This window comes from Poecilia reticulata, chromosome 3 (genome assembly GCF_904066995.2).
Source record: "Poecilia reticulata chromosome 3, P_reticulata-male-v2, whole genome shotgun sequence".
In the NCBI taxonomy this organism is placed as follows: Eukaryota; Metazoa; Chordata; class Actinopteri; order Cyprinodontiformes; family Poeciliidae; genus Poecilia; species Poecilia reticulata.
Window position 1 is genome coordinate 32,120,599 of NC_088832.1, and position 25,460 is coordinate 32,146,058.

The 25,460-nt window shown below is 39.6% G+C and overlaps 1 protein-coding gene across 8 annotated transcripts in view; it reads right to left on the bottom strand.

Moving 5' to 3' along the window:
* Window positions 1–25,460, bottom strand: part of nav2a (neuron navigator 2a) — a 266,796-nt gene that overhangs the window by 34,148 nt on the left and 207,188 nt on the right. For 7 of the 8 annotated variants that reach the window (XM_081605471.1, XM_081605470.1, XM_081605469.1 and 4 more), the window contains 3 exons: window positions 9,900–10,029; window positions 3,258–3,555; window positions 1,662–2,361 (listed from right to left, as the gene is read on the bottom strand). In XM_081605471.1, the coding sequence (XP_081461597.1) occupies window positions 1,662–2,361; window positions 3,258–3,555; window positions 9,900–10,029 (1,128 nt within the window). Of the gene's footprint in view, window positions 1–1,661; window positions 2,362–3,257; window positions 3,556–9,899; window positions 10,030–13,181; window positions 13,734–25,460 lie in introns of those variants that run through there. The other variant, XM_081605475.1, reaches the window with a different exon arrangement.

The window sequence follows — 25,460 nt, forward strand, 5'->3', positions numbered from 1 at the left end:
CCACTAAACTTTATATTTTGGTCCATTTGATATAATTTTTAAATATTTAATTATTGATAATTTGATATGTTACTCTTCTCTCTTTCATGGCTATCATTTTCTTTTAACTGAGTAAAAGTATGTTAAAGTACTTGAGTACAATATTTGGATACTTTGCTCAAAATACTCCCACTGAATGTAATAGAGTAAATACAACTGGTTGCTACCAGAGTACCCAGAAATAATACTACAGAAAGAGTAAAACTACTTCAACATATTTTTACTCAAGCAAAAGCAAAAAGTAGGCGTTTAAAAAATTTGTAATAGTAAAAAAGTATTTGGTAAAAAGTTGATCAAGCACTGAGAAACTGATCAAATTATCAATCATTTAGTATTTAAGAATTACATCATCAGACGGAATAAATTATAAAGTTAAGAGGTAATTTTGGTATTTCATGCACCAAAATGACAATAATTCGTATTAGTAACAAAAAATAACAACATCAGGCAAAATATTATTTTTCCAAATCAATATAAAATGTATGTACTGCAGGTGTGTCTCTGTATCTGATGAATTTTTGGTTAAAACATGTTTTTTTCCATTCAGTGGGAAGAAAATCCAGAAACTTTACTCAAGTAAGAGTAGAAATACTTTCTTAAAAAATTACTCAGGTAAAAGTAAAAAAACTTCTAAAGGTAAATTTTTCCAAAAAGTTACTTCAGTTAATGTGATTGGGTAAATGTAACTAGTAAAACGCCAAAAGAATCTGCTTAGAGCTTCTAATTTTACTCATAAAACAGTGAAGAAAGAAGAAGCCCTTATAAGTCAGAGCGAAGCGGCGCTTGAACCCACAACCCTCCTCTTGTTCCCGGTTTCGGCTAATCGGCGGGCTGTGAAGACTGCGGCCGCGGTGGGGGATAACAGCAGCACGTCTCTTTGAAGACTTATCACTGCCTCACATTAACGAGGGCAGAGTGCTGAGGTAAGACGATGCAGACTCCATTCCTGAGCGCCGCACCTTCCTGTTGCCCCTCCAACCTCACCACCAAGGCTGAGGCTTGGCAGCTCATCAGCCGCGCTCAAGGCCTCCACTCACAATGGCCTCATTTAACCCACACACTGAGTGTGTGTGTAAAACAGGCCCACACGTGTGATCCTTTACTCATGATTAAGGTTTTTTTGGGGGTGTGGAGTCAAGTCCATACAGGAGGGCCCCACATGGAGTGGCTCACCATGTCTGGAGGGGTTCGTTAAAAGCTAGGGCCGTCAACGTTAGCGCGTTAGCTAGTTAATCTGATATTACACCGCAAAAACACAAAGTCTTACCAAGTGTTTTAGTTTCTAGTGCCATTATCGTAGCACGCTTGAAATGAGACAAAACTAACTTAAAAAACAGTAGCCACTTGTTTTAAGTAAATAATTCCTTAATATTAATGAAAAACTGCTTGTTCCAAAGGAAAACAAATGAACTTAAAACATGGGGAAAATGTCTTGTTACGAGTGAAATAATCTGCTAATGAACTGGTACTCTTTCACAGATGTGGTGGGTCGGTTGGTGCAGTATGTGAAGCCGATCTTATCGGCCTCACCAAAGCTGGTTTCTGAGTTAAAAACTGTTTCTGAACCGAATCGAGACCCTGAAGATCAGAATCGTGTCTCCATTTCGAAGACGTGTGTTCACCTGCGAAGCGTTGGTGATGAAACCTGCTGTCTTCCCGCCGCCGGGCCGCTCTGCATCCCGCCTCTCAGGTTGTCGATCTCGGAGACGCCCTTCTCGCGATCCGTCTGATTGGACAGCAGCGCCGCTGACCCGTTGGGCTTGGCGACGCCGAACGAGTTTTTCCCGTGAGACGTGACGGAGAGCACGGCCGCCTCGATGCTGCTGGTGGAGGAGCGGTTGCCGTTACGGGCGGCGGCCCCCGAGCGGCTGGGCCTGGGCAGGCTGCGGTACTGCAGAGTGGACCGGGCGCTCATCGGGAGGAAGCCGTCGTCATGGTGACCCAACGCAGACCCCCCGTCCTGCCCGCCCGATTTTAAGCCGCCCGACAGAGAGCGCCCTCCTGATTTGGGCATCTTCCCCAACGTGGCCGAGCCGCTGGTGATGGTGGCGCCGCTCGCGGTAACCATGGTGACCATGCCGTGACCTTGCTTCTTGAAGCCGAAGGTGCTGGTCGGGGTGCGGGTCGACAGCATGAGCGTGTGAGACTGCGGGTCGGAGACGGTGTGCGTCAGCGGCGCGGCGGCGGTGCGGCCGGCGGCGGCCGGCTGCTTCTTGGCCTCGTCGCCGCTGCTGCGCCCGGTGTCGGACGGCGAGCGCTGGAGGCCGTTCGAGCGCGGAGAGAGGCGACCTTTTTCCGACACTTTCACGTCGTCGGTTTTACCTGCAGGAGGATAAAAACGATTCAGGTGAGCGAACAAAACCAGAACGGTTTCACATTACGACACAGGTGGGAAGAGTTTCACTCAAACGTCAGAGCTGGACAATATGGCTGAAAAACGGACCAGAGGTGTCCAAAGTGCGGCCCGTGGACCATTTGTGGCCCCTGGAATAATTTTGTGTGGCCCTGACTGCAGTACAAAAACGGTACAGATCTGATTGTTAGGCAGATGGAGCCAATGCAGACGCACAGGTTTTATAATTGGGACAATTTTATAATCATCCTAATTACAAACAAAACATTATATCCTAAAGAGATTCTCATTTTAATGTCGTTGAAAAGTCACAAACAGTTCTAACTGCTGCTTCTACCTGTTTTCCTATCTAAGCTGAGTGATTAATATCTTTTGAAAAGTAATTTTGGTGACAGAGATTCATAATCCATTTTAGTTATTGCTTTTTTTTCCAATTCCAGTAATTCTTTTTTTTTATCTTTGACTGGGTATTCTTGCATTAACATGCTGTTGTTATTATATTAGTGTAAAATGATCTCAAAATGACAATATTACTGTTTATCGCAATAATTTAAGGGACAATTTATTTGTTACTACGCTGAAGTCGTACAGTTTCCTAAAAAACAAGTAATCAATAAATCTAAGTTCAAATCCCAAAGCATATTTTGTGTTTATCAGTAACACACAGTCCCAATAATATATACAAAATGTGAAAAGATTACACATAAAATCCCAGAAAACTAAATCTTAATCCTCCATTATATTATAATAAACAAAATCACACATGGATTATCTCCATGTAGCTAAAAAAAATCATTAAAAGTTGGCAAATTCATTGTTTATCTTGATGTATTTTTCTACGGTTAACGATGGGAGTTAGATTTACCCGAGCTGTGGCTCTTCAGGCCGACTGAAACCGTGGAGCCAGTGCTGCTGGTGCTTTTAGTGCGGGGCGACGTCACCCCCACCTGGGCGCTCATGCCCCTCCTCCAGGAGCCCGTGTTGGACTTCCTGCCCGAGCAGCCCTTGTCGGACTCGTCGGACACGTCGCAGTTCCTGCGGCTCCACTTGGCGTCCATCCTGACGCCGCCGTCCAGCCCGCCGTCGGGCCGCTTCGCCTCGTCTCCGGTCCAAGCTTGGTGAGCCGTTGTGGAGGCAGAGTGCTTCTCCGCATCCGTCACAGGCTGGAAACACAGAGGAACCGTTAGACAAGAGGTTCGCAAAAGTACAACGGCAGACGGAACAAAAAAAGAGGAGTATAATTCTGCTAAAAAAACTCAGAAATTTGACTTCCGGAGGGGGCGATTATGGAGTGAGGACGCAGTATCTTAAAAGGAAAAAAGCCCTCACATATGAAAATTTTAGGTGCAGGAATGGTTTTTCTTCAAGAAACCCATCTTAATAACAGGGACAGTGCTCGTTTAAAATGTGGGTGGGTGGGGCAGCATTTCCATTCAACTTTTCAGGGTAAAGCAAGAGGAGTTGCAATACTTATTCATAAAAATATATCGTTTACGCCATCAGCAATTGTGGCGGATTCCAATGGGCGGTATATCATAGTAACTGGGAAACTTTACAATTTGAATGTGATTTTGGCAAATATATACGCTCCAAACTATGATAACCCTCAATTTTTTTCTCATCTTGTTAAATTGCTGCCCTGTCTAGATTCTCATTTGCTGATTATGGGAGGAAATTTTAATTTATGTCTTGACCCTGGGATGGATAGATCATCGGTGAAACCGGGCTATGTTACAACTAAATCAGCAACTTATCTGAAGTCCTTTCTGTCAGAATATGGTATTGTGGACCTCTGGCGCTTTCTGCATCCCCAGGACAGACAATATTCATTTTTTTTCCCATGTGCATGGGAGTTATAGTAGAATTGATTACTTCTTTATTGATAATCATCTAACCTCATATGTCCAGAACTGTGACTATAAACCCATAGTGATCTCTGACCATGCTCCTCTCTTAATTGAATTTAACATACCTGAAACAGGGGCCCAGAGAAAGCATTGGAGGTTCAACTCCCTCCTATTGTCTGATGAAGGCTTTGTTAAATTTATGTCTAACCATATTTCCCTATTTTTAGAAATTAACAACACCCCAGATGTCTCAGTTTCTATGGTCTGTGAAGCCCTTAAGGCATACATAAGAGGTCAGGTAATATCCTTTGTGGCTAAGAAGAAAAAGGACTCCTTGTCCAAACAAATTAATCTCGAAAGTCAAATTGCAGACTTGGATACTAGGAATGCACAAGATCCATCCCAACAGTTGCATAAAGAACGTTGTAGGCTTCATGCAGAACACAGTCTAATTACATCACAGTCGATAGAATATTTATTGCTGAAAAATAGAAGTAGTACATATGAGCATGGCTATAAGGCTGGGGAGGTTTTGGCAAGGCAGCTTGGCTATTGAACCTCTGGCTTTGGCAATAAGAACAAACAACTTTATTAAAGGTATCACCAGGGGCAGGGTTGAGCACAAACTCTCTCTCTATCCCAATGACCTTTTGTTATACATATCAGAGCCAGAAATGAGCATCCCTCACATCTTAACACTCATCTCTCAGTTTGGGGACATTTCTGGGTATAAAGTAAACATGCACAAAAGTCAGCTTATGCCTCTGAATGCCTGCCTAGATCATATCACAAGTGCCACACCTTTTAAAATAGCTAATCATAGCTTGGTTTACCTAGTTATTACAATAACAAAGACTTTTGATGGCCTCTATAAGAGTAATTTTGAGAAATTGCTTACTGAGACCCAACATGACCTAAATAAGTGGTCAGTACTTCCTCTCTCTCTAATGGGGAGAGTGAATACGATCAAGATGTCAGTGCTCCCTAGGTTCTTATACCTCTTTCAGTGTCTCCCTGTTGTCATTCCAGGTTCTTATTTTAAAAAATTAGATTCGGCTGTTTCGACTTACATTTGGAATGGCAAAAAACCTCGTCTTAAGAAGGATCATCTGCGAAAATCAATACAAGATGGGGGTCTAGCCCTTCCCAATATCCGACACTATTATTGGGGATGTAACTTGTACTGTTTGTCTTTCTGGATGCACTACAGCTCCAATGATGATGGTCCCATTTGGGTGGAGATGGAAAAATTCTCTTGTGCCCCTTTATCAATGCCAGCCTTGATCGGTGCACCTTTACCTTTACCTCTCAAAAGTACTTCCTCTAACCGCATAGTCTATAACTCCCTGGCAATCTATTCTCAATTTAGGAAACACTTTGGTATTCATCAAATGAGTCTTTCCAGCCCAATTGCATTTAATAACCTTTTTCCTCCTTCACTGCAAGATGCTACTTTCAGTGTGTGGCAGAGTAAAGGCTTAATATATTTTAAAGACCTCTATATTGTAAACAAGTTTGCTTCTTTTGAACAATTGTCTAACAAATTTGATTTACCAGCCTCACACTTTTTTAGATATTTACAGGTTAGGCATTTTATTACATCATCTATGTCAATATTCCCTGATAATCCTCCCGATAATGTAATCGATGAGTTGATGACTTTTGATCCAACAAGACGCAAAGCGATCACTTCCTGGATAAAACTGATCTCCCATTTTGATTCCCGATCCTTTGCCATAATTAAATAGTCCTGGGAGCAGGATCTTCAAATTACAATTAGTGAGGCAGTTTGGGCTGATATTTTGGGGAAAATCCACTCATCATCAATTTGCGCGAGACACTCTCTTATCCAATTTAAACTAGTACATTGGGCATACCTCCATAAATCTAAATTGGCCAAAATTTACCCTCAAATCGACCCTATATGTGACAGATGTAATTTAGAAGAAGCCACACTATTACACATGTTTTGGAACTGCCCAAGGATTCAGATATACTGGACTGGTATTTGTGAAGCACTGTCAGCTGTTTTTGGAGTTAAAATTACTCCAAATCCACTCATGCTGCTCTTTGGGGTTACTCCTGAGGGTCTAGGTTTACCTGCAGGAGGCAGGAAGGTAATTGCTTTCTCAACTTTGCTAGCACGCCGCCTAATTCTCCTTAGATGGAAGGATGCTGCTCCACCCACAGTGTCAAACTGGATAAAAGACGTTCTACTTAACCTAAAACTAGAGAAAATCAGATATGTGATGAGAGGCTCTGAGAATAAATTTCATGACACATGGAAATCATTTATGACTTTTTTCAATAAACCTTCAACAGAGGTTCTGGAATAGCAGACCCTGGAAATTTTGGTTGAGCACTGCTTCAGTAAATCTTGACATAGATTTTTGTAATTTCTTAACTTTTCAGTTTTTGTTTTTGCTACACACTTTTTAGGTGACAGTATTTAGGGGAATGTTGTTGTTTATTGGGTGGGAGGTGTTTGAGGTTTTTTATTATTGTTTGTGGTTTGTATATTTTGTCTTTCCTATTCCTTTTAAGAACTTTGTAAATTACAGTGAAAATGTTAATAAATATATTAAACACAAAAAAACTCAAATTTTCTAGAAAAAACATTGACATTTCTGAGCTCCAAAAGTCAAACATTTGCAAGATAAAATGAAATTTCGAGATTAGTCTCAGACATTTCCTAGAAAAGCTTTCAATGTTTGTAAAGTAAAAAAAAAAATCTAATTTTTCTCTAAATCTAAGTCTTCTCAAGTTTTTTGCAGAAAATTTCTGAGATCTATCTCAAATTTTTTGTTTTTCTTCTCGTAAATTGTCAACTTTTTAAACCCACAAATTGTGAGATTAATCTCAAAAATTTTCTAAAAAAAAAAACATGGACGTTTCAGAGGTCCACAAGAAAAAAAATGGAAATATTAGAGTAAAAACATCCTGAGCTCCAAAACTCAAAAATTAGCAAAAATAAAACTCAGAAAGTTTGAGATTAACTTCAGAATTTTTTTACTTTGGAACTAAAAAATTTCCTTGTTCTTTTCTAGAAAATTTAAGTTTTTTCCAGAAATGTTTGAGTTTTTGGCAAAAATCTTCTACTCCTTTATTTTCTATCTACAATACTAATTTTCTAGAACATTTCTGAGAATCTCAAAATTTCTGAGTCTTCTTACAAATTTTTGACTTCTGGAGCTCAAAATGTAATCATTTTGGCAGAAAATGACTCCTTTTTCCATCTACAATGGTCCTACCATGTTATCGTAGAAAAGTGCTCGATTCAATCAGACAGCAGTCGGTCTGATCACATCACGGCTTGCGAACTAAATGTTCTAGTAATTTAAAAGATGACTACACTTTCATGTCAGAGCAAGCCTACAGTCTGGCAACAGCAGATCTTCAGATTACTGAATCCTGGTTAGTGAACTGATAATGACCTTCTCACAGGAAATGTGCTTAACGCAAACCAGCAGGAACACTGTTGAAGCATTTCAGCTCCATGGTTAATTAACATTTTGCCCAGGCACATTCTTGTTTTGAATCTTTATGCCAACCAGAGTTCACACCTGAGAGGAGACGCGGTTCGATTGGGGAACAAATTTGAGACATTCACACTGCATTTTGATCTAAACTAATTAAAAACCAGTTCCCCTCCCCGCCTGTGGGGGCGCTGCACTAAGAACCACTGAAGGAGACAACACAAAAACCTCTAAAGAAAGCAGGAGTGCTACTTTCTGCTTCACAAAAAGTAAACAAAAATGAAGTAGCATCAGATTTTAGTGGCTGTAGGATTCCTCCTTTGTCTTTGGGAAGGGATAATACATTAAAAACCAGAGAAGACTGCAGCACATTGAGGCGCAGAACACAGTTTAGCCAGAAGGTGGCGTCTATTGGAGGGGCACAAACTACCAGCAGATATCTGAGACCGGAGCTGCATTTCCATTGACCTCAAAATTACGCAAATTGGAAGTACGAGAAATAAATAAATGGATTTTAGCTGTATCAGAATTAGTATATTTTACAAAGCTGCAATGAAAACAAGTTTTTTGCATTTCTTAAAAAAAGCTCAACTTTTTTCATGTACTACTGGCAGAAATGACAAAAGATGGCAGGAAGTGGTAGAACGATGATCGGCTGCATGGTTTTACCGACTTATCACGTGAAGAAATTTATTTCTGTGTGGTTTTAATTGAGTTCCTTATTTAATGGAAACACCACAGTAGCGGAAAAAAAACCTAAGCATTGGCTGAAAGTAAACTAATTATGCATCCGTTCAACTATGTTGTGTTGTGTCCAGTGAATTGTAAAGTGCTTGGAGTTCATATATGCATTCGAACCGCACCAGAGTTCACTTCAATTGAGCCTTTTTGATCCGCATCAAAGTTTGATTTTACATTCAAACCTCCATAATCGAACCAAACTTTCTAGACAAGCAAACTAAAGTTTGATTAGAGCAGAACTGGTGTGAATGCACCATAAATATCCATAACTTTCCTATTAAAAATAGCTGGATTTGTTGCAATGACAGCTCTGCAGTCACCCAGGCAACACCTTTAAAAAGCTGCAAGCTGATTTGCTGTGAGATCTTCAAAGTCCAGCCTGAGGACAGACGAGGCAGAGCTCATTACCTGCACTCTGTCGTACAGCTGCACTGAGAGAAAGACGCTCTGTGTGTCTTCCTTTGTTATTCAATCAGCACCTTGACCTCTGCGGCAATAATGAAGAGTCATCACACATGGGATGGCCTCAGATCAGGCCAAATATAGTGTGAGTACAATAAGCACAAGAGTCTGCTGACATTTTCAGAAAATGTCAAAGACTGACATGCAAGCTTAGAAAAATTAGCTTTAATGTTTAAAAGAAATGTGCTCCAATTAGGCAACGAATGTTAAAAGCTTCATTCAGGGAGTTTCCACTGAATGAAGCTGATAGTCTGCTGATAGTTCAGCAGACTCGGTTGGATTGGGGACCAAAATTGCAAGATTTGTTACATTTTCAGCTGCTGCAGTTCTCTTTCACCAAATCATCCAAACTAATCAAAAAACCTGTTCCCCTCCTCACCTGTGGGGGCGCTGCAGCAAGAACTACGGAAGGAGACAACTTAAAACCTCCACAACTTCCTTCTTCATGAAATGTAAACACAAATGTAGCATCAGATTTTAGTGGTTGTAGGATTTGTTGTTGGTAAAAAAAAAAACCACAAGCCATTTCTCCTGTTAGCGCTAAACTAGACTAACGTTTGTTTTGGTTGTATTTACCCAGAATGCCCTGCTTTTGGAGCGGTGCAGGTTTCTGCAGGTCAAATTTAAGACATTTTAAGACCTTTAAAGTCAATTATGAATGAAATTTAAGACTTGTATCAAATCAGAAATGTACAAAAAAATAGCATAATTTATATAGCAGTGCCAAACTATTAAGTCGCAGCTAGCTAGCGGTAGCCTCAACTGCTTTGAGGAACAGAACATAATAAAGATGTCTGCATATGACTCAAATATCAGATCGCTGTGTCTCTAATTGAAACCAATTATGTAGGAATGTCCTTTAAAGACAATTAAATTTTAATGAAATCTAAACTTCGTTAAACTTCCAGTTGATTGAATTGGGTTTCACTGCAGGATGCAGAGAGAATCCTGCTCTCTGAATGCATGTTTTCTCCGACTTGCCTGTGTGTTGAGGCCTTTGCGCTGAGCTGCAGGCGTGTTGGCGTAGGAGGAGATGGAGGAACTGGTGTTGATGTCATCCGTGTCGATGTTGTCGCTGATGCCGCTGCTTACCGAACTGCTGTCATCCCAGCTGCACAAGAAGAAGAAGAGACATGGAGGCTCGTTTCAGTCCATATAAACAAATTGCTTTTGGGAAGGAGGAAAACGACGACTAAGACCTGTTGGAATAAACAATAAATCAGTTAATTGTATAATAATTTCCAATTCCAGTGTTACATATTTATTAGAAATAAAAATTTATTGATTTTTCAGAGGATGTACTTGCATTATTACCCTACATTACTTGAAAATTGTCTCAAAACAACATTATAGTTTATTGCAATAACTTTCGAGGCAATTCACACAAAGAGACAAAATAAAGTCTGATAGGATATAATGCTGCTATGCATTAGCCTGCTGAGAAGAAATAAATTGACTTTCAGAGTTTTAAGTGTTTAATGTCACCACTCAGTCAAAGATGCATGCAAAATTAACATATTCTTTTTCCAAAAATTCATTTAATGCATAAAAATAGATCACTTTCTATGAACAGGAAAAGACGAAAAATGTTAATTTAAGCATGAAATGAGACTGAAAGAAGAAGCTGGTGATTCTCCTTTTATTCTCCATAAAACTGATTGCAACTTGGATACACACACATACACGCACACGCCCCCACACACATGCGCACACACACACGCAGACACGTCTGAATGGGGCTGTCTTTCATACGAACAAAGACTCGATGGAGGCCTGACATCATGGTGTGTTTGTGTGTCTGAGCTGTTCAAATAGACCCACATGAACAGAGCAAACGTGCCAAGAGTTAAGGATATCTGTAAATATGTCTGTGTGCGTGTGTGTGTGTGTGTGTGTGTGTGTGTGCGTGCATGTGTGTGTGTGTATCCGCTTAGAGGCTGTGAGGGACAGGAAGCCCAGCCAGTTGGCAAACATTGGCCTGAAAGGAGCAGAGGGAGGCTGATGGTGACAGCCACTGCAGGGATGACACACACACACACACACACACACACACACACACACACACACACACACACACACACACACACACACACACACACACACACACACACACACACACACACACACGCACGCACGCACACGCATACACACTTTGTCAGAGCTGAAAGGATAAACACATTTCAGATTTTATCAAGCTAGCATTTGTTGCCTTTGATGTAATTTTCTTCTAATCCAGATGATTTTTGATGTTTATTAAAACCAAAGCAGCACACAGAGGTGGGCACTTATCGTATCGTTTATCATTTATGGATGGAAAGATTTTAGATTTTTTATTCACGTGATGAACTCAAAACATTCCTTAATGTTGGGATTGTTAGTTTTGATATTTTTTTCACAGTTTGTTTGGTTAAAAGCATCAATGCACTGCAAAAACACAAAACCTGACTAAGTATTTTTATTGCTAGAAATCAGACAAAACCGATTCATAAGTAATTTTTCCTGAGCTTGTGTTAAGTAAATAACACCTTAATATTTATGAAAATGTAACAGTTCCACTGGCAGATTAATCACTTATTGCAAGACATTTTTCCAATCTTATAAGTGAAACAATATTCCAATGGAAGCAGAACTTTTTCATCAATATTAAGGGATTGTAGACTTAAAACAATCTCCTCTATCATTCTGAAAAGTTGTTTGTAAGTTAGTTTTGTTTTATTGCAAGTGTAATAAATATTTTCACTAGAAAATACACCAAACATAAGACTTTGCAGTGTAATATTCTGTTTATGGAAGCACGACTCAGATCTATTTGTTTATGAAAAGACAAAATAATCCCTGAATCATTAATAAGGTGATGTTAGTTAATCCCGTGTATCAAGAATCATCTATTAAAAACACAAATTAACCTAAGATAAAAATTCTGATGCCATTTCAAACGTTTCAGCATAAAAGAAGAAAAAGGATTTATGATTTAATATTTCAGAAATATCTCCAAAGCAACCAAATGAGCCTACACAGCTCATTTCCCACCAGCTTACATCGTCTTGTTTTTAATCATTCATCCTTCCAGTTTGATCTTTGTACAAAAGCAAAACAGAGGCAGCTTTGGTATAAACAAAACCAAAGCGCCGTTGCTCAGTAGTCAACTTTACACGCCCAGAACTTTCCCACCAAGCAGCGAGCTCACATCATAATTATGGCTTCAAACTAAGAAGCTAAACAAAAACAGACATTTCCAATGGCACAATTCCCAGATTCAACAGAAAACCGCCAAAACCTAATCAGCTGGTTCCTGACAACCATCAGACCCAAACACCAGCCGATGACCCGACTTCCTCCTGGATTTAACCGGCTGAATAAATCAAGCAGAAGCTCAGCGCAGACACGGCTTATGGAGCTGAAAGCATCCGAGGAGAGGAAAGAGCTGAGCGGTGATGAGAGATTTAGAGTGACCAGAACCAGTTTCCACACGGCCACTGGGGGTATTTCCCACATGACAATATACACGGACAGCTGCACTGCAAAAACACTCAACTTTACCAAGTAATGCCCAGTTTTCTCCAGTGCACTTGAAAAACGATTAAGTAACTTTTCAGCAGGATATAAGAGCTGGTTTTAAGTAAATAATTCCTAAGTAGCGAATAAAAAGTATTAGTTCCACAGGTCAGATTATTTATTCCACTTGTGAAAAAACATTTTCCCCATGTTTAAGTGAAATAATCTGCCAGCAAAACTAGTATTTTTACATCAATATTAAGAAATTATTGACTATATCTTTCTGAAAAGTTACTTAGTAAGTTAGTTTTGTCTTATTTTAAGCGCAATGAGATGTTTACACTATAAAAATAGACAAAAATAGTTGGTTGGATGATTCTACACTGCAAAAACACAACATCTTACCAAGTGGTTTTGGTATAGTTTCTCACTTGCTGTAGGTTAATTATCTCTTAATATTAATTGAAAAGACAAATTTACTCGGTAAGATGATTCTACACTGCAAAAACACAAAATCTTAAAAAGTACTTTTAGCCTAGTTTCTAGTGCAAATATCTTAGTACACTTAAAAAAATACTAAAATAACTTACAAGTATTTGTGGGGATAGATATAAGAGCTTAGTCTTTTTTCAAGTGCACTAGAGAAAATAGACAAAAATACTTGGTAAGGCTTTATGTTTGTACAGTGAAATAATCCAAACAGTGGACATGACATAAAAGCAAACATTAAATTTAGTCTCTTTTCCTACTCGTATGTCTGGTATCTACCTGTTCAGGGTGCCGGTGTTGCTGTGGGAACCGGGTCGCTGCGCGAAAATGCCAAACTGGACAGAGAGCTTCATGACTCCATGCTGCTGAAAGGATTCACAGAAATAAATCTCTCTCTCTCTCTCTCTTTTCTCCTCCCTCTCTCTCTCTCTCTCTGTCTCTCTTTCTCTGCGCTCCCTCTCTCGTTCTGGATCGAGGTTCTTTGTCACTTGCTGCAGCGGTGCTTCATCCCCCGGGCGCTGTTTGTCTCTGTCTGCGCCGAGCGCCGAGCTGAAAGGATCTGAGCGGAGGACCTGCCCCGCCGCTGGTAACCTGAGCCTCCCTGGAGACTGTTAACCTCTTCACTGCCGCAGCAGCGCCGCTAACGCAGCGCAGCCAAACACACACAAACACACCCTGTTCCCTAAATAAGCCACTTGAGGCTTGAGGAGCATCAAACAGGCGGGACGAGTCAAAGCCGCGCCATCGCAGACAGATTGAGACAAAAACGACAATCCTCATCCTCCACTTGCTCTGCTGTGTGGTTCCCGGTTCTGGTTTATGCATCCTGACTGCGTGTGTGTGTGTGTGTGTGTGTGTGTGTGTGTGTGCGTGTGTGTAAGACTGCAATTTCCCACACAGATCCACCCTGAGCAACTGACAAGCCAGCGCTAATTAGAGATCAGGCCAAACGGCGGGCCCAGCCCTCAGCATCCTGCTGGCAGAGCAACCCGCCTGTTACCAACCGCCGAGCCTTTACGACCAATCACAGGAGACCGAGACGCCAACCACGGGCAGCGCTGGCAAAGACCAGGTCAACAGCTAATGGATCAGAACCAAAGGGTCAGTTTATAAATGTTTCTGGGTCGTAGGGAAGTTGAGGTTCTTCCACACCTGAAGTTTGTTTCATTTTCGGCTGCTGCGGTTCGGTTTCACGCTCCCCTGCGACCAGACCACTAGTGGGTAGTTACCGTCACCGTCGAATGTGTAATTCAAGTGAAATTACACATTCACTTGAGTAATTTCTTTTTAATTGACCTTTTCTATGCTGCACTTTTTATTTTTCCTGGAGGAATTTTATTATGAACTATCTCTACTTTTACTGCAGTAAAATTTCTGGATTTTCTACCCAATGAATGAAAAACAAACACGTTTTAACTAACGAATAACACCTACAGCTTCTGTTAAAGTTTCATAACTTTTTTACTGAAAGAAACGGATTTGGAAAAAATGTTTTTGACCGATTTTGTTATTTTTTTGTTACTAATATGAATTATTTTCATTTCCATCCGTAAAATACCAGAATTTCCACTTAATTTCCGATTTTGTTCCATCTGATTGTATCATTTTTAAATATTACATAATTGATAATTTGAGTCAATACTTGAGTCGACTATTTACCAAATACATTTTTACTGTTGTTTGAGTAAAATGTTGGGATTTTTCTACCCGTCTGGTGAGGAGCCATATTGATAAGCAGGAAACTTTAACACCTGATCATATTATTAATGGAGGGCTCAAGTTCCCACCCTCAAAATTAACAAACTAAAACTTTTTAACACTGAGATTATACTGATTATGGTCACTTAAAAAGCTTTTCTTTAATTTTATGAATATTGCAGATGTTTCTAACATGTTTGAAAGAGTTTTTCCCCTCCTCGCCTGCAGGGGCGCTGCATCAAGATCTACTGAAGGAAAAGGCACAAAAAGACACTGAACACAACTTCCTGCTTCACAAATCGTAAATAAAATGGAGTAACATCAGACTTTTTCTCTTTTGTCTTTGGTAAAAAAAACAAAAAAGCCATTTCTCGTGTTAGCGCTCGATTCTTGCGTTTGTTTTGGTTGTGTTATTGAAACTGAACTAAAGATCTAATTCATTATAAAACCTGAATGGGGCTCACAGTTTAACCTGGTGAAACCAAAAGGTGCAAACCCATCCTTCAGTTCTTAAACAGGCTAAACGGCCTTTAAGCCAGTCATGGAGGACGAAACGAGACCCAAATCAAGACGTTCCACTCTGGAGCCTTGCCTCTCGCCCGGTCCCATTAGATTAGGGTTTCTCTTCTCCCAAAAGGGTCAAAGTTCAGGGGCCAAACTTCCTTACAGAGAAACACAGAGTTAAGAAGATGGGGGTTGGTGGCAATGAAAAAATGAAGCTCCCACATGGGGCAGCCAATAATGGTGTCTGAGAGCATCCTGAGAAACAGGCAGTGGATTTGTTTGTTTTAACTTTCCCTATGCGAGGCTCCTGGGACCGTGGTTGGTTGGACGGTTGGTCTGCTGGTCATTTGAGTTCACCAGCGGCTCCCCCAGCCCCCAACCTCAGGAAAAAAAAAACCACCTCTGGCACGAGCACACAGAGTGTGTGCCGCAGAAATGTACACACAGACATGCAGCCACAACAGAGCAGCCAGGCAGAAGTAAGGGGATTTCCTGCATGTGAGAGGAAACTTCTGGCCTCTTCGCCCCGCAGCTGCATCACATAACCCCCAAATCTCCGTCTGTCGGGGGCCAGCAGGCAGCGGATGGTGCGACGGCGTGGTGGGGACGTCATAAGGAGAAAAAAGGAATTATATTTCAATGAAAAGACCTCAGAAAATTTGAGATTAATCTCAGAAAATTTCCAGAAAAAAACAAGGAAATTTGTGAGCTCCAAAAAACTCTGAAATTTTCAAATTAAACTTAGAACTTTTTGTAGAAAACTTTGAAATTTCTGAGCTCCTAAAGTAAAATTTTCCAAAAGTTTAAAATTTTTGACTTCACGAGCTCAGAAAAAGTTTTTTCTAGAAAATTTCATAGTTCTTCACTTTAGGGACTCAGAAATTTCCACCTTTTCTTTTTCTAGAATGTTTCTGAGACCAATCTCAAAATTTCAGAGATATTTTTCTCACAAATTTTCAAGTTTTGGAGCTCAAAGATGTCCTAACTTTTGAAACTCAGTTATCTAGAAAATTTCTGAGATTAACCTAGAAATTTCTGGGTATGTTTTATAGAAATGTACTCTTTTTTTTCCGCCTATTTACATTGGTCATAATACGCCGTCGTAAGACGAAGAGAAACTTTTAGATGTAATCTCTTTGTAGGAAGCAGACAGAATCTCACTGAAGCTGTCGGCTGCACTTTAAGCAAACATACAGACTGAAAAGCCAGTTTGTGGATTAACACTCAACCGAACACAAAACAAGCAAGATGCCTTTTTTTATTTTTAGTGGTGTGACATCTGGAGTGTTAAAGCAGGATCCTATCTTTACTGTTAAATAAAACAAACTGAAATGTACCTTGAGACGATATTCCTTATGAAGAACTTTAGATATCAGCCGTTTTAAAAGTTCAATTGTATCAGATAAACGTTTCTGACTTTTTGTCTTTATTTTAATTATTTTTTTTAAAGTTTTTGCAGCAAAAAAAAAACTAAGGATAATTCAAGGAGATCTAAATATGCACAAGAAAGTCCCTGTTTGTTCTTGTTTTTTTAAATAAAGAAACTTTAATCATTCTGCCTTTTGGCAAAAGTAGATTTAAGTTTTTGGTTTCTAACTTTGCAGGGAGAAAAAAAAAAAATCATGTTCTGAACTGTACGGTCAAGCTGAAAAGATGAAGGAAAAGGAGAAAAACGGGATTCTGGGACATTCCGGGCCGGATCCCAGGAGTCCTGCGGTATGAAAATGACACAGCTGTCCCCGCTTGGACAGGGAAAGACGGAACCGGAGCGGACAGCACAATGATCCGGGTTTGTCTTTCCGCTTATTGGACCTACCGTCTCCTGTCAGAGAAAAAAATCGCTGCCCACATTCAGATGGTTTATCGCAGCATGTGTTTCCCTTAAGCGCTCGCTTTCTCTTTGTGTTTAACGTGTAAACACTCCTATAGATTTGACCGACTGACCCCGATCTACAGAGAATACACACAAAACTCTGAACACGTGTGCATCTCTTCACACACACACACGACCCCTCCGAAATGCACTCACTTCAGACAAATGAGGAATTTCTAGCAGCAGTGCAGATGCCATCAAACCCATTTCCACCTCAGCGCGAGAAGAAGACGCAAAGCATCTTTTTCGCTCTGGGAAAAAAAAACTCATTTTGGTTTTTAGGTGGAAAAAATACAGGTCAAAGGTAACAAATTAGGGTTATTTCAACATGTTGGTATAGGTCAAAACATGCTCATTGCACAAAAATGTTCTTAGATCTTAACGTTTACACTCGCATGTGAAAACGGCTGCAAACAGATGCACAATTATACAACCAGACATCTTTGAAAAGCAAAAGTGCAGCCTCCTGCACAATCAACAATAATGCAGCAAGTGGTTTCTGGATGGTAAGTCAGCAACAAAACATTTGACTTCCTCTGCAGCCATTGTACAGCACTTACAGTGGTAAAACCAAACGCCCTAAAAGCAAAAAATAAAATCTTACCAAGTATTTTTTTTTTTGTCTAGTTTCTATTGCAAACATCTTAGTACACTTCAGATAAGACAAAACTAACCAAAACATTATTGGTAAGCATTTGTTTTTTTTGCAGTTCTGAAGCTCTCCTGGGGTTGCTAGGTTAGTGCTCTGCTGGGGTTGCTAGGTAACGGGTCGGTGCTCTGCTGGGGTTGCTAGGTAACGGCACATTCCTTGCTGGTTTATGACATTCTGGAGGTTTTCTTTTTTTGAAACAGCTCATTTTCTAGACATTAAAAAACATTAACTTCTCACCAAAAACCACCTGGCTGTTTTATTGTTTTTGTTTTAGGCGCTCGGGTTGTTTTTCAGAAGCAGCAGAAACCCAAATGGAAAAAAGTGACATTTGCATGATATGTCCCCTTTAACGGTCTCCAAATAACAAATGATTATCCTCTTTGGATGAACAGAAACATATTTGGGACGTCCAGCTGCTGGAGAACCACTGGCTGTTTTTTTCCCTCCACATTTCCCATGTGAAAAATGTTATTTTTAGACAAAACAAGAAGGTCTGCAGTCCGTCTCAAGACACTAAGCCGACTAAAACATGGATCCGAATTAAACTTCAAGGCTGCACTGAAATGTTTCCCCTAAAGTTCAGTTAATAGACGTTGGAAGGATTCAGACTCACCCCGTGCTAACGGACCAACAAAGCTCTCACAATAGGTGAATTCTCCTTTTGCTCCACTTTGTCCATCTACGGTTTCGTCCCAGTGGCCTCGGTCAGATTCCAGACCGGACCAGAACCACGGGGCTGAGTGCTTCACAGCACTGACTGCCTTCAGAGAGTAAATTTGAATATAAAAATTTTTTAAAAAGTCTCAGATTTGCAACTGATCCGTCAGTAGAATTACCCAGTGTGTGATTTTGCATCTCTACAGTGAGGCTGTTTTGTTTACAGCTAATAGAAACCCCCGGGTGGTGGTCTGCTGGTACGGTAGCCATGGCAACCTGTGTTGCCACGGCTACCATATCTCTAAGGGCTTCGTCTCAGTCTGTATCTACCTGCTTGTAAACAACACTTTCTATTTATTTATTCTGTGTATCATATAAGCCCCGGTAAGTGGCATTTAGTTTTAGAAGATGAGAACTTACAGCATTAAATAGTTAAAATGTTAAATAAAGCATTTTTTTACAGTGAATTTGAAAGATGTAGAAGAAGATTAAAGCCACTGGAAAAACAAAAAGAAATTGAGTTTTTTTTCTCAATTTTGACATATTTCTTAAAATTCTGGCATTAATCTCAGAAAAATCAGAATTGGAAAAAAAAAAAAAGTGAGATTCTGAGATTAGAGAAGACTAAAATCGGACTATTTTGGATTTTTTTTGTTTCTTTTTCTCTCCTTTAATCTCGGAACTCTGAGAAAACAGTCAGAATATTTTTTCTACATTTTCAGTGGTCCTCATCCTCCTCCGTAGGAAAAGCAGATTACACCAGATGGGAAATCTGTGGGGGCGCAAAAAACATCAAAACATACTCAACCTTTAGAGCCACACAGCGGCGCCAGCAGGGCTTCAATCCAAACATCACGCACTGGAACAAAGAGAAACTCCTCACGTTTTATTTGTACAGTAATCTATATCCGAAGTTTGTCAAATAGTTAAAAGAAAGAGAGTCGAGGTATAAACGAGTGAAATGTGTTTCCACAGCACGGCAGCCGAACTTGCCTTGGACATAAGGTGAGAAACTTGAGGTGGATCTGGAGAACAGTTGATGCTTTATAAGAAATCAGCTGAGGTGGATTTCGATTTGCAGGTTTGTAAGTGGTACGAAAGAGGATTAGGGCCACTGAAAAACTCAACTCAACTGACTGCGGCTTTTTTTGGCAGATTTCTGACTTCAGATCTTAGAAAATTAACGTCAGAATTCTGACAATTCTGCGGCTAAAGTCATAATTGTGAGATTTAAATCATAATTCTGATTTTAAAAAGTCCAAATTCTGATAGGATTAAAGTCCTAATTCTGATATTAAAGTATGGAAGAATATCAAATTCTGAGAACCAAATAAGAAATCTGAGATTAAATCCAAAATCTGAGAAAAATTCAGAACTGATATTAAGTCATAATTCAGAGGAAAAACTTCAAAATTCTGAGAAAAAAGTCAGAATTTGGGGGATAAAGTCAGAATTTTGAGATTAAAGTTTAGATTCTGAGAAAAAAGTTAACATTCTGAGAAAAAACTCAGAAGTCTGAGGTAAAAGTCTGAATTCTGAGAATAAAGTGTAAAACATGAAGAGACTCCAACAACAAAGATCTGCAGCATTAAAAGCAGAAAAAATCTGGTGGAAGAAAAAACGTATCCAACACTAATAATAACAATTATTGCAGCGACATTAGAGTAGCTGCAGCAGAGGAGCAGGTGGAGAAGCGGCTTGCTGGAGAGTAAAACAGCCGCAGCGACAGGTGTTGGAGACGCAAAGAGTTGATAAGGTTAAAAACATTTTGTTCTTCTGCCCAAGGCCAACAGGGAAACCGCTCAAGTCCAGACACGACAGAGAAACGACTGGGGTTCAAGCATCTGTGTGTCTGTCTGAAACAACCTGTGCACTGTAAAAACTCTAAATCCTACCAACTGTTTCTGGTCTATTCTTAGTGAAAATATCACTTGAAATAAAACAAAACTAACTTACAAGTAACTTTAAGTAAATTTATTACAATTGATGAAAAAGTTCCAACTGCACTAGAAGATTATTTCACAAAATGTGTTGTTACAGGTAAAATAAGTACTTATTTTAACCAATATTAAGGATTTATTGACTTAAAACAAATCCGATATCTTGTTAAAACGTCACTTATTATTTAGTTTTGTCTTATTTTAAGTGCACTAACACATTCGCACTAGAAAAAGACCAAAAATACAAAAAACACAAAACAGGTATTTTTGTTTAGTTTCAAGTGCAAATATCCCATTTCACATGAAATAATAAAAAACTGGTTTAAAAGTATCAAGATATGGGTGCTTTTTAAAGTAAATATTTCCTTAATATTGATGGAAAAGTACTAAATAATCCACAACCAGATTATTTCACTTGTAACGAGACATTTTTTTCTTATTATAAGTGAAATAATCTGGCAGAGAAACTAATACCTTTTCATCAATATTGAGAAATTATTGACTTTAAAACAAGCTGCCATGTTTTACTGAAAGGTCATTTGCTATCTTTGTCTTATTTCACATGTACTACAATGTTCTCACTAATAACTAGACAAAAAAATGACTTGATTTTGTTTTTGCAGTGCGTTCTGCAGTCACGTTCTACTTCGCTCAACGATCCATCAGCAGCATCTTCTGGTGCAGACAAAAAAACAATTAGAGGATGAATCATAAATGAATAGTCGTAACTGGAGAGGATTTCAGCAGATAAGCAGCAGAGAAGTGACACATCAGCTGGATTCCTCAGGTGCCAAAACATTACAAAATGATTCACTGAAAGCAAATGGATTTTATGACGCTGGAACGTTATGCCAGCGTTGCACAATCTGGGTTGTGTAATGCAGTGTGTCACATTGCTCCGAGGTGCAACTCAAACAAAGCCTGCAGTTTCCTCTCCCTACGAGCAATTATCAGTGGAATAATAAATCAGGAGTCTCTCCATGCAGTGTAAAGGATTAAGAGATTAGTTGTTGAGAGATTTAGTGGGAAACGTTCTTGTTTATTTGCTTGGTGAGTCTGAAAAGGCAAAGATCTCCACAAAAGCATGAAGTTTACAATGATGGCGGCAGAAGGGATCAGGCTTTAACGAGCGCTGATGAAGGAGTCTGTTAGTGGATTAGGCTGAGTTTACTTTACGATGCATCACATGATGCCGAAAAAGAAAAACACACACACTGCACAGACCAACAAAAACTAATCCTGCAGCAGGCTGTAGTCACTAAGTCACTTTGGCTTTTTCTGGATCACAAATTCATTTGTCATAATCAATGCGGCGGATTTTCCGTATAGGGGAATTTTTTCAATGGATATAAGATGCTTTAGTGCAAATATTTAAACTAAAAAAAATCTAAATACGTTGTTTTCTTTCTCCTTCCCATGAACTGCCCTTCCCTGGAAGCTGCAGCCTTTCTCAAATAAAACGTCTCACACGACAGCTCTTAACCCGACACTTCTCTCGTTTACTTTCTTTTGACTTTTTAAACAAATGAACATTTTATGTCCTCGTGTGCAACAGACAAATGATGCTCAACAGCTGCATTTCCATTACAAATGTGCAAAAAACTTTGGGAATATCCTCTAGAATGTAGAAAAAAACAACAACTTCACAATTGTGATGCTTCCATTAAGTAAGAAAAGCGATAAAAATCACATGTAACTAAGTTTTTTCACTTAGTTACATAAAAAAAAAACATCCAGCGCCATTATCGTCCATCCTCTTCCTGTCATTTTTTTTGTCGTTTCCGCCAGTAGCAACATCCGGTTGTTGATCACATGACTTGTGTGATGCGAAAAAAGTGTTTGTTGCAGTTTTTTTTCCAATACAGTCAAAAAACCACCTGTTTTTTCTAAATTGGCGAGTTTCTATTAAACAAACTTATATCGTAATTCCATTTGCTTCCATTATAAATGTGCACAAAACTCTGCTAATGTTCTGCTAATGTAAAAAAATAACAATTTTGTAATTGCTGTGTTTCCATTAAATAAGAAACTCAATTAAAATTACATGTAAATAAGTTTGATCACACAATAAATTATTAAAAAACACACCATCATCCTCCTACCACTTCCTGTCATTTTCTTTGTCATTTCTGCCAGTAGTAACATTGTGAGGTTGATCATGACTCGTGTGATGCAAAAAATCATTTTCTATCAAAAAACATTATTTTTTTTTTTTAATATTGCCGTGTTTCCATTAAGCAAATTTATATTCATAATTCCATCCATCCATTTTCTTTCACCCTTGTCCCTCAGTGGGGTCGGGAGGGTTGCTGGTGCCCATCTCCAGCTAACGTTCCGGGCGAGAGGCGGGGTCACCCTGGACAGGTCGCCAGTCTGTCGCAGGGCAACACAGAGACACACAACCATGCACACACACACTCACACCTAGGGGCAATTTGGAGAGGCCAATTAACCTGACAGTCATGTTTTTGGACTGTGGGAGGAAACCGGAGTACCCGGAGAAAACCCACACATGCACAGGGAGAACATGCAAACTCCATGCAGAAAGACCCCAGGCTGGGAATCGAACCCAGAACCTTCGTGCTGCAAGGCAACAGCTCTACCAACTGCTCCACTGTGCAGCCCTATTCATAATTCCAATTTGCAAATTGTAAACGCAGCTATTAGTAAAAACAGAAACAAGAAAAGAAAAAGATGGGGGTGGGTCCTTTGTGCTCCCACAGCAGCTTCAGACAACAAAGACCTCTTCTTCTTTGTCTTCTTTAACAAAGAGGATTCAAACCAGAGGACAGACCATAATAGATTGCTTCCTCTTTTCTCAGCCACAGAGATTAATGACAGGATAAGAAAGCTCTCTTATACACACAGTTTCTATTCTCTATTGTCTGCTTGTACGTTAACGGTCTGCCGTTTCATGACTCAGCTTTGCTTCCACTTAACACTTCAGGTGCATTTGATATATTAGTCATTTTGCACAGCTGCTGGGCAACACGTCATGTTCCTCCCCCGTCTGCTCATTAGTCCAGGTCTGGTTTATCGGAAAACGTTTCGCATGACGGCTTTAAAGGTTTTCTTAAAGGTGAACCTCAGCCCTTTGAAGCCTGTGACCTCAGAGTTCAGGGGTCACGGCGTTTTTGCCCCAGCGCCACGTGAGCGCCCGACACCTCCCGCCCTTCAGCCGCCAGCTTCTCCTGAACACTTTGCTGCATCGCAATTCAGAGAGTACAGAAAAAAACCGCACAGGTCACACAAATCCACAACAGATTGCACAGATGTCCGGACGTCTGTGCATAAATTAGAGATTATAGTCCTGAACCTGAACACTGCTCAGCACCATTCCTCCACCTGCATCATTAACTCGCTTCTCATAAATTAAATTAGCCTCATCTTTTACTAGATGAAACCCTTCTTAACCCCCAGCTCCAAGACTTTCCACCCCATGTGCCAATGCATTTTATGCAATGGTTCCCCAAATTACGGAGGAGGATTAGGGTCACTGTAAAAAATAAAAAAACATCTGACTTTAAAATTATGAGATTAAAGTCAGAATTCTTGACTTCTGAGAAGAAAAGTCTGACTTTCAAGGTTTAAAATTACAGTTATGAGATTAAAGTCACAGTTATGATTATAAAGTCAGAATTTTGAGAAGAAAAAAGGTTCAAAATCTGAGAAGAAAAGTTACTCTCCAAAGAAAAAATGTTAAATTCTGAGGAAATTCTGAAGGGAAAAAAATCTGAATTTTGAGAGTAAAAGCAAATTTTGAGGAAAAATGTCAAAATTCTGAGAGTAAAATCAGATTTTTTAGGGAAAAAGATTTCTGAGAAAAGGGTTGGATTTCATGTTTTCCAGTGGCCTTAATCCTCTTCCGTACCAAACCTCCCGATTAATCCCATTAATTTTAAAGCGGTGAGATTAACCAGACAATCCTGCAGAGATGAGGGGAGACCCACCTCTCCTTTTTTCACTCATTTCTCTCAATAAAGAATTAAGCCACAACATGATCATGATGGAAAAATGTGAAGCTTCTGGAGAGAAGCACCATCTGCAGTTTTGGTCGATTATAAACCTCGCAGAGAAACATGAAATAAAATATGAGAAGTCCTCCAACTTTTATCACTTAGCTGCTTTTTATCCTCTACTTATCGCACTCTTTAATCTAAACGAGCAAGAAAGAAAAACCAAGAGATGAGAGGAGACACGCATGAAAAGAGGGGAGGAAACGGGAGATGAAAGACAAAGGGAGGACAGTTTGGCTTACAGAGAGAGAGAGCAACACTGCAAAACACCAAATCCCACCACATAGTTTTGGGCTAGTTTCTAGTAGGCCACTGTAGATGAGAGTAAATGTTTCTAGAAAATCTCAAAATTTCTGAGTTTTTCTTGCAAATTTCTGACTTTGAGTTAAAAAAATGTCCCTTTTTTTCAAGAAAATTTCTGACGCCATTTTATTTTTTATTTTTTGCTGGAATTGGATTCAGGTTATAGATGCATATAAATGTTTGCAATAAATTTTAAACTAATCTAATCATAAACAGAAATTAATCACATTTTTCCTTCCTGGATAAAAAATGCCCAAACCAGTCACTCTGCCTGTTTTCAGCCACAGCAGGCCTTTGTCTCGCTTAATTTACCCCTCATTCATTTAGAGCCGTCTCCATCCATTCTGCTGTCCATCTTCGCATCTTTTTATTCCCTCCCCCATCGTCTGTCTTTCTTTCAACCCCCTCATCTTTCTGCAGCTACATGGTGGGGCGCAGCTCAGCCTTTATTTGCTTCTGTCTGACAAGCGGCCAAATCCTTCCCCAACTGTCTGACAGGACAAAGGCGGCAGCAAAATCACAAACAAAAATGTCACAGATCGAGCAAAACTGTCCGTCTTCTCTCTGGGTGACATCCAACACAAACGACTAACATCTCCAACCATGAAAACATCCTCAAAGTGAGACATAAAATTCAGATGTGGAAAGATATTTTTATGCTAAATGATCTTATTGAGAAGTTTTTCTGCCTCAGGTTCTGAAACTGGGTCATATTAACCAAGTGCTGCCTCGCACTTTGTGTTTCAATGTTTGACATTTTTCTTTCTTCACGTGTCAACACACAAGTTTCATAACATATACAAATATCACCTCTATCTACACTTTTAGAACAAATATTTACTGACTTTAAAGTAGATAAGAGAATAGGAACAACTGACTATAAACTACAGGTGAACCAATAAATCGACCCAGAGT